Source organism: Vidua macroura, chromosome 7, assembly GCF_024509145.1.
Source record: "Vidua macroura isolate BioBank_ID:100142 chromosome 7, ASM2450914v1, whole genome shotgun sequence".
In the NCBI taxonomy this organism is placed as follows: domain Eukaryota; kingdom Metazoa; phylum Chordata; class Aves; order Passeriformes; family Viduidae; genus Vidua; species Vidua macroura.
This window is the reverse complement of record NC_071577.1, coordinates 18,331,555-18,343,685: the sequence shown is the minus strand read 5'-3', so window position 1 is coordinate 18,343,685 and position 12,131 is coordinate 18,331,555. Positions and strand designations below refer to the sequence as shown.

General features: G+C 41.1%; 1 protein-coding gene across 7 annotated transcripts in view; it reads left to right on the top strand.

Moving 5' to 3' along the window:
• The first annotated feature begins 197 nt into the window (after positions 1-197).
• Positions 198-12,131, top strand: part of AGPS (alkylglycerone phosphate synthase) — a 76,683-nt gene continuing 64,749 nt past the window's right edge. For 2 of the 7 annotated variants that reach the window (XM_053981764.1, XM_053981755.1), the window contains exon 1: positions 198-2,405. In XM_053981764.1, coding sequence (XP_053837739.1) covers positions 2,294-2,405 — 112 coding nt within the window. In that variant the 5' untranslated portion in view covers positions 198-2,293. Of the gene's footprint in view, positions 2,406-10,556; positions 10,616-12,131 lie in introns of those variants that run through there. The other 5 variants (XM_053981759.1, XM_053981760.1, XM_053981757.1 and 2 more) reach the window with 5 other exon arrangements.

Sequence of the window (12,131 nt, the reverse complement as noted above, 5' to 3'; positions counted from 1 at the left end):
CGCGGCCGGCACGGCGGGGCCGGCACGGCGCGGCGGCTGCTGGGCCGGCACCGCCCGCCGCTTCCTTCAGCGCTGTTTGGGGACGGGGCCGCTCCGGGACGGCGGCCGCCCCCGCGCTCCGCCCCGGCCCGGCCGCGCAGCCACTCAGCGCCCGCGGGACCCGCGGAGGCGGCGGCTTTCCCGGCAGCGGCGGCGGCCGTGCCGGGCATCTTCGTCCGCGCTCACCGCTCCCGCGGCCCAGTGCCCGAGCCCCGCGGCCCCGCGCCCCCCGTCCCCTGGGCAGCCCCTGCTCCGGGTGTCGTCGGTGAGTGGAGAAGCGGCCCTGCTCCGGGCGAGGCCGGTGAGTTCGGCGCTGGAGCAGGGAGCACTGTCGGCAACCCGGCGGGCAGCGCGGAGGAACAGCGGAGCTCTGGAAACAGCTCCATGTGCGCCGGCTGCCGCTGCCGGGCAGGGATCTTGAAGGAGCCATCAGCCAGCCGAAACAGATGGGGAGTTTCGGGGCTGGCGCGCACCAAGTGCTTGGAATTGGTAGCTCCGGGTGAGGTTCTCCTCGGAGCGACAATGGTACTAGTCCTGATACCAGTTTTCCAAACCTTTTCGGCTATTTAATATGCAACACACATTAAAACAACACATCACAGCCCCCAATACATCCACGTCTCAGGAGTAACAAAGCACGTGCCAGGGCGTGCCTAAAAGTAAGGGGAGATGCTTTAGAGCAGACAGGCCATAGGCTGGCATCCTTACACGTGTCAGAGTTACCAAATTATTGCAGGGTCTTATCTTAAAGCACCTGTCATTAGATGGTAAATTTCATTACCCAGAGAGCAAGCTGGACTCCTCTTGAAAGTCAAACAGTTAATAAATTCAGTGCACTGAATACCACTTTGAAAAGGGTCTGCTGCCATTGTGTGTGTAGCCTGGCTGACAGTATGTGGCAATATGTGCCTTTGAGATAATCCTTTGATCACTCCTTGAGCCCATTTCTGAGGCTACTTGCAATGACTAATTGAACCAAATAGTGTGGAATTAGGACACTCTTACTAAACCTGATAAGTCTCCCTATTCCCTTGTGGGTGTTTAGTTTCTGTGCTTTGCAGCCAGAGTGCTGCACTGAGTTTCTCTCAGACCCTGGTTTGGGTATGCACAGCTGCTGGGTTGTTGGGGCCATTTAAACAGAGCTAGGGTGAGCATCTCATTCTCAGGTTTGCTCTTCAAGGTACAAGACTCTGATTTTACAATTTAAAAAATAGCACAAGTGTATTCAATACATCTCTAGTAATTTAAAAGTTCTTTGCACCTTCATGTTGCAGCTGTGTGTCTACCCAAAGATACCACTTACTGTAATTAAATGAAATTGATATATCCCTTGGAAGGAAGAAAAACCTGAAATTTAAGTAGATTTCTTATATGCATATTTGATAACTGTATAAGATGTAGTGGAAGCACTTCCCTTGCAATGGAATTTCAGGTAAAGCATGTCCATGGAGCCATGAAACACATTGTGGAGGTCTAAGCAGGACATGTGCTGAATGAATTAGGTATATTGAAGCAGCTCTTATGATGCTATGGCTTTGATTCCATGGAGATAGAATGCAAGGTGACAATGAATCATTTATAATGGAAAACAAACAACAAAATTTAAAGTATATTCCTGCATATTATTTTTGTAGTGCCACTTTATTCTGAGGTCTGAAAGTGAACCCAAGTGAACCCAACAAGAAGTGCTCTTGTTGAAAGTTCTGGAGAAACTGAAACAGGCTGTTGCAAGTTAAAAAACCTTTGAATGCAGCTGCTGCCAGATCCTTGCAAATTATGGTTTTGTTAAGTACCAGCTTTTGACTTTTTCAGTATTATAAAAGAAACAGTAAGCAGACCATGTTAGCACAAAAAGAGTAATACACAATGTCAGTTCATGAAAAAATGCTGTGAAGCTATAAAAGTGTCTTTTCTACATGCTTTATTTAATAGAAAACAAAATAAAGTGTGAATCTTAGGCATTGGCATAGGTTGTATCATAGTGCAGAAATAGTATGCAGAGCCAAGCAGCTTGCTTGGAGCCTGGGGTGAAAAAAAATTCGCAAGGACACTTTCTGGTTAGGCAGATAAAAGAGCATTGACTATATATTTCATTTGTGTTCCTTAGTTAATTTCTCTTCTCCTTTCCTTATCTTCACACCTTGTGCTCAGGCAGACCAGCACTTCATTTCTAATGAGAAGGCAGTCATCCAAAAACCAGCTTAATGAAAATGCTGCATTGCACTGGATTATTCCTGCTGTACACTGCTGAGGAATGAGGTGTATGGTTTTGGGAGCTTCTGAAGCAAAGTACCCACAGTACTTTTGTGATATTGCTATTTTGTGTCATCAGACAATCTGGAATACCTGGAAACACAGATTTGTTTGTGAGTTGCCCTTCACGGATTTTTATATAGTAAAGTTTTGAAGAAAATGTTTTCAATTAACATTGCATCTTTTTAATCCTGAAGTTTATTTGGGATATAGTAACATCACCATATAGTATACATGGAGGAATCTGGCCCTAGATGTACTGCTTTAGTCTCTGCTTGCTAAGTATAAACTTTTCACCACAGAAGAAAGAACCAAATGCTTTTTCCATTTACCATATTCCGGTTTGTATACATTAATTTAACTTATAAAAAGTACGTAATTTATTCTAGATGTATTGACACTCACTATTGCATTATTACATTTTATATCCAAATGAAATACATATAATTTCTGGGAAATTCAAAGTATCTGAAGTAGTACGTTCAAGAACAACTCAAGATGGTACTTTACAAAGAGGATAAAGAACTTTTTATGACACATATTTTAAATGTTACATGTTGCTTATTTTGATATTGGACATTCTCATTCCTATTCTTGCATTAGACTTTTTCTCAATTGTAATACTTAGAAAAATATTTATTTTATTATCAGAATTTACTCTGATATATTTTCACATTCTTTTAAAAATAATTTATGTGCACAGAATTTTTATTAATTTATATTACAATATTAATTTATATATATAAATTTATATTAATTTATATTACAATATTTGGGAAACTTGATAGTGCCACCTACTGCTGAAAAAAAAACCTTTAAAAAACTTGCTAGTTTGGGTACCTTCAGATTAAAGGGCAATGTAAGAAAATATCTGTTGAAATGAAAATATCTGTTCAAACCTCTGAAAAATATTGGAGACAAGTCATGACTTGCCAAGTCAGCTCCAGTTACTGAATTTCTGACCTTTCAACCAGTGACTATTTTGACCGAAACTGAGAACTGACTCTGAAGATCTGGGATTTTGCGTTTTTTTGATGTTACATTTTTAATAAAGAATTTTAGTTTAAAATCAATCCCTGTGATATCCCTAGAAAAACACTGATGAAAGGAATCAGTGAAGCAACATCTATTTTTCACTCAGTGGTAGGAAGACATGCTCTGTTTTACAGAGCATGAAATGTAAACCAAAGAGCCTGGAATTAGTGTGACATGTGACACAAGTTCTGTTCCCTTCTTACATCACACAGTCATGAGATGGACCATAGATCCCTGCTTGCTAACTGGCATAAGATGGACCATAGATCCCTGCTTGCTAACTGGCATGTTTTCAGCCACCATGGCTGGAATTCATCTTCCCTAATCCCTACCATCTAAAAGTTAGATGAGGTTAACATACAATCTGAAGTACAGTAGTGTTTTTTTCGTGTCTTCATGGAGAAGACCCTGTCTATAGGACTCGTGAAATAGTTACCATATGCCCACAACCTTTTCCTACATCCCAGTCATTAAATATTGGTTATGGTTTTGTTCCCAGGAACCGTGGAAATACAGGAAGTGGTAAGACTTTGTACGTGAATATGAGTAAGTAGAATATACACCCTTAATCTTCCTGAGGAAAGTTCAGCTTTAAATTTGACTCAGAGGAGTCAGGAGCAGTTGATCTTCTGCTGGTACTTGTCTCATCCTGTAGAATAAGCTGGCATTGATATGATTTGAATGCGTGATTGTCAGAGTTGCTGTCTTGTTACAGCTTGATGACTTAACCTTAGAAAGCAACTTCCTTTCAGTTTGAAAAATGATTGAGAACAATGTATTAAAAGAGATAAAAGATAACACAGGGATGTTTTAGCTATTGCTGAGCAGTGCTTGCACAGTGTCTGGGCCTTCTCTGTTTCTTGGGCTGCCCCAACAGGGAACTGACTGGCGGTGCACAAGGAGCTGGGAGGGGACACAGCTGAGACAGCTGACCCCTACTGACCACAGGGATATTCCAGACCATATGATGTTGTGCTCAGCATATACAGCTGGGAGAAGAAGGAAGGAAAGGAAGTTTGGACTGCGGGTATTTCTCTTCCCAAGTCACCAATACCTGTAGTGAAGCCCTACTTTCCTGGAGATGGCTGAATGTGTGCCTGTCGATAGGAAGTGAATAAATTCTTTCTGCTTTGTTTGTGTGTGTGGCTTTTGCTTTCCCTATTAAACTGTCTTTATCTCAGTCCACAAATTTTCCCACTTTTACCATTCTAATTATCTCCCCCATCCCACTGGGGTAAGTGAGCATGTGACTGTGTGGGGTTGAGCTGCCCACTGGGGTTAAACCACGACAGTCCTGTTTTGGTGACCAACTTGGGGCTCAAATGCTTTGAGGTAATGACAGGTTTGGTCAGAGTTTGCTAGACTGAATTTATAGCTTTTAGTGCTATTTAGCTATTAATTGGCGGGGTGCTGTGCTTGCCATAGGTCTTGCTTGCCCTGCTGCACATTAGTCTAGACCTTGTTAGTGGCTTCTTTTCACTCTGTTTGCTGTTGGGCTTATCATCCTATCCAGCTGTGCCTGGGAGCATTTTGATAACAGCCCTGGCAATGTGCCTGGAATGGCCCATGGCCTGGGTGTTGCTGCTGGCCCAAACAGGCTGCAGCTCCAGTGTCAGCTTGAATTGGAGGCACCTGACCTGTGGATAAGTCCCTGCAGGAGCAGGACAACCTGAAGTGTCTGTGGTTGTGGATAAGACCTTGTTGGAGCAGAAGCATCTGTGGCCATGGATATGTCTGTAGCACGGCAGGTACACCCCTGGAGAGACTGTGGCCCTTGGATAAGGCTGTGCTGGAGGAGGTGCACCTCAAAGTGACTGTGGCGGTGCGTAAGGCCAGGCCACATCACCTGTACCCTGCAGAGACTGTGGCCCATGAGTAGGTCCACACTGGAGCAGGTCCACCCCTAAGGGACTGGAGTCTCTGGATAAGTCCACACTGCAGCAGAGGCAAGGGTAGGAGTCCAAAGAGAGATGGAAACTGTAATAGATGCACCTTTAAATTGTTGTAAACTATGATCTCAGTTGCATATTACAGGATTACTGTAGCAGGAACCACTGCCAGTGCAGAACACACTGTTGAAGAAGTGGGGCATGTGCAGCAGTGACCCAACCTGAGCTGGCTTTGATGCCCAATAACTCCACACAACACAGCAGCTCTCTGGTCCTGAGTGACCACCAGAACAGAGAGATACTAATGCCCTGGACTAAATGAATTCAATGGACATTTCACAGGCACTATATGGACATTTTACAGGGAATGATACCTGTGAAGATATCAAAGGATGGGAAAGAGGAAGGTGGCTAATGAGGATCTGTTGGATAGCATGGGACCTGAGCATGACGTAAATAGTAGGGAATAAGGTGTGGAGATTGCATTGGCTATGACTGGGATAGAGTTAATTTTCTTCATAGTAGCTTGTATGGTGTTATGCTTTAGATTTGTGATGAAAACAGTGTTGATAAAACACTAATGTTTGTGCTTCTTATGTGACACAGGGAACACCTGCACTGTGACCAAGGAAGAAGGATGAGCACTCTCACCCTTGGATACATATTTTCCTCATATGCAAAGTGCACGAGTTACAAATTAATGAATTGCATGTTATGAATTAGAGAACTTGTGAGTTAGAAACCTCATGACTGACGTGATAAATTAGTGAATTCATGAGCTAGACTAGTTTGATTGAGCCCTTCTTCATCATGTTTGCTTTCTTTCCTAATGAGCTTATAAAATAAAGTTTAATTTGCAAAGTACATTATCCTATGAATTTGAGAGATCCAAACAGACCATGACAGATTGAGTAGTCTGTGGCCCTTCTCCCTATTGCCTGTCCAGATATTTTAATACAGAGGCAAACAGGCAATGACTAGGGTTCCTCCTCTGAAAGGAGTAGGAGAAATCCTTCATAACACTTAAGTTCTGTGTGCCTTGTCTACCCCACATTTTGTTTTCCTTTAAGGGCTTTGCCAAAGACTTCTGGTGGCTGCTTTTATTTTTCAGGGAAGTTATAGTCCACTCAGTCCTTCCCTCTTGTTTCACTCACTATGGACTATGGAGTTCAAGTGTTAATGGGTGTCAGCCTAAATAATTAAAAGCAATGCACACTGTATCCCAGAAAACTAGAAAGGTTGCAAACGTGCTTCTTCTGTCACAGAGAATATGCAAACTCAAATCACAGTCAGCAGGAAAATGAATAAGCTATTTGATAATGCCATGTGCAACAGAACAGCATCATAAAAATGAAATTATTTAAAGTAGCATTCAAATGACACAGTCATCATTGATTTAGTCTCCAATTATGCAGAGGTAATTGTATTAACATACTGCCTTATTCAGTTTGGTGGGAAAACAATTGAAAGTTTTAGTGTCCTGGCATCTGCAAATAATAAATGATATTATCTGAGCACCCAATCCAACTAGAATCCTAATGTTTGTTTTACCCATACTACAGTATCAGTATGCCTGAGATGGATGATACTTCTATGACTTTCTGGAGCCAAGACAGTTCTGGAATAAATCTAGAATAGAATAACCATTCTAGAAATAAATATTGAAATATGCTAAAATAGATAAATGAATTAATGACCCTGAATATATTTCTATTTACAATACAGGTTCAATTGTGTGAATAGAAATGTTTGCAGCCTGCATTGCATTGAATATAGTGGGAAGAGTTTTAAAATACTTAGTTTTGTGACTTCAACTGCTGAAGCCAGACTAACTCTAAATAAACATTTTACAAAGACTCTAAAAGCATCACGAGCTTTAGAATCAGAATCCCATGTTTGACATGCTTTTGAACCCCCCACTATCCTCCAAGTGTTGGAACACAGTTATGCCATAGGTGAGCTGAGCCACCTCTTGCCTGCCTTTCTTTCCCTTTAAATTCTCAGGCATTCCCAGGAATCCCTAGATTTTTTTGAACTGCACTTTATTTTTTCTTTCCTTTTTTTTTTTTTAATATTTTCCTCCTGATTGTCACATGACATGGGAATATAAAACATTGCGTACTCCCTCAGCCTCATGTAACACCCCACATATTCTACTGTTGCAGCAGGCAGTTCGTCATTACCAAGTTTCAAATCTAAACAATTTGCTGTCTCTATTCACACTGTTCTACAGGAGCTGCTCTTGGAGCATCTGCACTGGTACTGGCCCAGACTGTATTTGAATAGGAAGCAGTAGCAAAGAATCAGTGTGGTCCTTAGCACTGGACTGGACCATGTTTTTATCTAAATACCTATTAGAAGCATGGGAGGTTTGTCTCTGGGAGTGAGTTTCTGAGAAAACAAAACCTAAGCTTGATTCTCAGAATATATAAATGCAACCCTCGTTTTTATGCGCTCTGGGGATCTGCTACCTGAGTAATTTTGTGGCTGCTCAGCAGCAGCAGCAGCTAACAAAGCGGTGTCAGTATCTCTGGCAGCCCATGACCTGCTAACCTCTTTTTTCTACGTTCTATTTCTAAGCAGCTTGTTCCAGAAGAAGTTATCCGCTATGAGTTCCCCTTAATCACTCTTAAAGGTTTGGAAAAGTTAAACATATGCACATATTTCCAAATAAGCTTGGCTTCCAGCCAATTATTTGTTTTCTGGCTTTTTTTTCAGAATTCTTTCTCATTTATCTTTTTTCTTTTTGATAGCATTGGGGATACAACAGAATATTTTAGGCCTAAATGAAAAAGAAAATTACTTAATCTGATGATGTTACTGCTCTTCATGTGGAGTCTACAATGACATTGCTCTTTTGCCTTGCCATATCCTATGCAAACTCACATCTAGAAGCCAAGGAAGAAGGACAGTTTCCCATCATTTTCTTTTCCAATTCATAGTTTTCAAGCTATTTATTCCACTGAAAGATTATCTGGATTATTTGTACACTATTTATCAATTTGCCTTATTCTAGGTCAAAACAACCACTTTTGAGTGCATCGTTTCTTTACACCTCATCTATAATTCTTCATTTGCAGATTTTTGAGACATACAATTGTAAATGTCAGCAGAGTTCTGAAGTTCACTTCATTATCCTGTTGAAAATATTTTTAAAAAATCAGTCCTCACCCCCATATTTCTCACAGCCCAAACATCTCCTCACAGTTCAATGTATCCTATGCCTCTGCAGCTCTGTATTGAGGTTCCCAGTATATACTGGGGTTTCCAGCATAAGGTAAACCATGTTTAAGAGGGAGAAGCCAATGTGGGAGCTGGAGCAGCAGTTTGGTAGCTGGCAGAGCAAGGCAGCTGGGCTGCAAGCAGCCTGAAAGCATCCCAGGGAAATGGCTTGCTGTTGGCAAGGTGTCAGCAGCAGTAGCAAGACAGAAGGAGGCAGGAGACACGACAGAACTGCAGATGTGACTGGCAGAAGACTGGTGTCAAATGGTGCCAACAAAACCCACCCCAAAAGATTGTATTCTTCATTTTTGACTCAGCTGCAGGGCTGATAACGCTGCCGCTGTCAAGAGCTAATTGTGCTCACAGGAGTTGCCCTGTTTGTTCCTAGAAAGCCATGGTGCAGTGGTGCTGCTTCTGCAGCCCCTGAGTTACATGAGGGCAGCTGGTAAGGAGCCTGTAATGCACCTGCACTGCAGCACCAGCACTGAGCTGGGCAGTCAGCGCCTGTGCTCAGAGCACGGCTGTCCTCGGCAGCTCACAGCTGGCACAGCAAAGCCAGCTGGAATTCATCTTTCAACTTAAATTTTTACAAAATATTATTTGAAACCTTTTTTAAAAATCTGCTACATTGCATCTGCTGCCTTCTCTTCAGCAATTCCTTTTATAAATCTGTGTAAACAGAGTTTACACAGAGTTTGCACTCACGTTTACATGGTAATTTTTTTTTAATAAGACCATATTATTTTTAGACTGTGGCCCTAGAACCTTCCAGATGGTGAGCAATCACACAGCAATATTTCCAGTAATACTCACTAGGAACAGAAATTATGCTTAGGAGAAACTGATGCCAAGTACCACTCCTTTTCCTTGTGAAAACTGGTGAGATGTTTTGTTAATAGATGTTTCTCAGCTTTCTATATCTATTGTGGTGATAATTGGTGTTGTAATTTCAATAAGTGTATCATGTGCTCCAGAAACTATAGCAGAATGCAGCTACTATCCCAATGCAGCAAACATAAAGGATTGCCTGTATTCATTTGCAGTTTCTTAACCAATTGAGTAAGAATCTGATTTTCTATCAAGCTCTCTGTTTGCAAGGTCACAAAGGCTGCTTTTCTTAGCATGCAGTATGTATAATGTTAGCTCACAGACTGTTTTCAAGTGCAACAAAAGCTGGAGGTGTGTTGCTTGATGGAAACAAGTCCACTGACTGTGTATGTTTTGCTTAGGTGAGCTGATAATACCGAGCAAAAAAAGTAGGCCTGGAGTAGCCCCCATGCTATAATTTGAGATATTCAGGACCTCTGTAACTCTTATTAGGTTAATATGCAAACAACGAAAATGAGAACTTTTTGGAATGAAATTTTGCTGCAGTTCACACATGTAACTTTTTCTCTACTAATATAGACAGTAACTGGGCTGTATTAATTGGCTAGCTTTGATAAACTAAATTGCTGGGACTCTGCCTGATTTCCTTGCAAAATGTGAAACTGTTTTTAAAGAGATTTGGTGAGAAAACACAGCACAGTGAAATTTCACTAACTTCGGCTGGCTTGTAATGGAAAGGCCTGCAGTTACCCTCAGGCATGAACTTGATTACATGAAGAATAAAAAATACAAAATAAATCACATGCTTTAATTCTAAATTACATTATTTGATGTAATAAGAACTTCCATACCAGATAAAATCTAAATTAGTTGTCTGCCAATAGTAATTCCCAGGTGTCTCTGAGGAAATTGGCCTATTCTTCAACCTCCTTTCCCCCCTCTGCAAGTATAATTGATAATTATGTAACAGCCTGGCTCTAGGGGAAGTTATTGTCTAACCTCAGGCTGGTGGCTGATTTATGCCCTGAACTGTGAACATTTATATCCATTATGAATTTTTATCAGGTCCAATCTAATTCCCGGACAAATGTATGAATATGTATGTATAACCTTTTACTGAATCCTGCTAAGCACTTGGCCTAAATGATATCATTTGCCAGCATGTTTCACAGGCATATTACTTTGACTTTAAATATAATGCCTTTTACTTTCATTATGACCATCAATATTTGCTTGGGGAATGTATCAGTGGTAGTGATAACCCCCAATATCCTTTTCCCCAGTAACTGTCTGCTCTGAACAGCTTTCAAGCCTCAGCTGGATCCTGTGTGCCTGTGCTGGACCAGAAGGTAACAATCTCCAGCCTGCCAACATTTCCTGCTCCATCCCTCTTAGTCCAGACCTCACCTTTTACATTATGGGTTGACAACAGGTAGAAGGATGATGCTTGCAGTAAATGAAAAGGTTAAAGTGTCTTTAGGACTACAATCACTCTGCTGCACCATGACTTCCTGAATTTGTGAGGGTAATTTCCTTTTAATGTCAAGAGAAGAGTTTATTTTGGGGAGAAGAAGCTGTTTTGGACTATGGGAAAGACATTAGTTTTGATTTGTGTTGGGTCAGGTCAAAGAGGTGCTTTTGTAAAATACTGGGGAGGGAGAACTTAATCTTGGGGTGGGCTATTACAGCTACATTTTATCACAGGAAAAGGGTAGATTATGTTTAATTTGGAGGAAATTGGTTATACCTCCTAAAAGAAGGTTTGATTAAGAATGATTCTGAATAGAAGAGTAAGAACTGTTTTACCTAAGATGGAATTTCACTGAATGTCTACATGGGCTAACTACTGTCATGATAAGAATAGTTGGGTTTTGACTAGAGGCAAAAGAAGGTGAGACAGACTGTAGGGAAGATCATGCAGAAGCAGCAAGAAAAAACTGTTTTCCTTTTTTCTCTCAGTCCTAAGACATTATTGGTGGCACCTGCAATGAAAAGAAGACAATGAGGCCAAGTTCAATGGTCCATGCATGAAAAAAATACAAGTTTGTGAATCCTCATAACACACTCTCAGTGAGGAACTATTATTGGGCTGGAGGAGTTTATGTATGAAGAACAGTAATATATGCAAAGCCAAAAGGGACATGTGGGGTGGTTACAACAGATAGTTGGCAGTAACTCCATACAGTGATCACAGTCAGTATTAAGCATCTGTGGACTTAACCACAAAACTTCAATTTTGGTGTAAATTCTTTAGCTTGGGAGTGAGTGCTGAGATATGGTCTCTTGTTGGTTCACTTAATTATATAATGAACAGCTCTGAAGTTTTTATTTGGATTAAAATTTCCCTGGAACTCAAGTAATTTAGATCTGAGGTTTTGGCTCTAGTCCCTTCCCAGCTTGTACTCAATATAAATTACTCTCCTAGAACTATGACATGTTCAATTTATCCTCCATTTTAGATGGTTGAAAAGTGCATGCATAATTCTGTGCTTGACACACTTTCTGTAATCTACTGTGACGAATAGACCAAATGACTGAAACTGCTAGGTAATACACTTTATTTTAGTCATGAATCCACACCCAGCTGTAGTTAAAACACCAGGCATTTGAATTATTTGATTTGAATCAACTCCAAATTCAATCTTATGCAAACACAGAAAGAGAGAGGGAAAAGAAGTCCCGGTATTAACCCAGTGATTTATGTGTGGGAACATAAGGCCATAACAAGCAGCAATTGGCCAATTGTAAAAAAAGGAATGGACCACCATGAAAAATCTGACAACTTTTCACTGGAATTGCTGTGATTGAGGGGTTGGGAACATAGTGATACTTTTAAACATAGATAATGACCACAAGAAAAGTAGA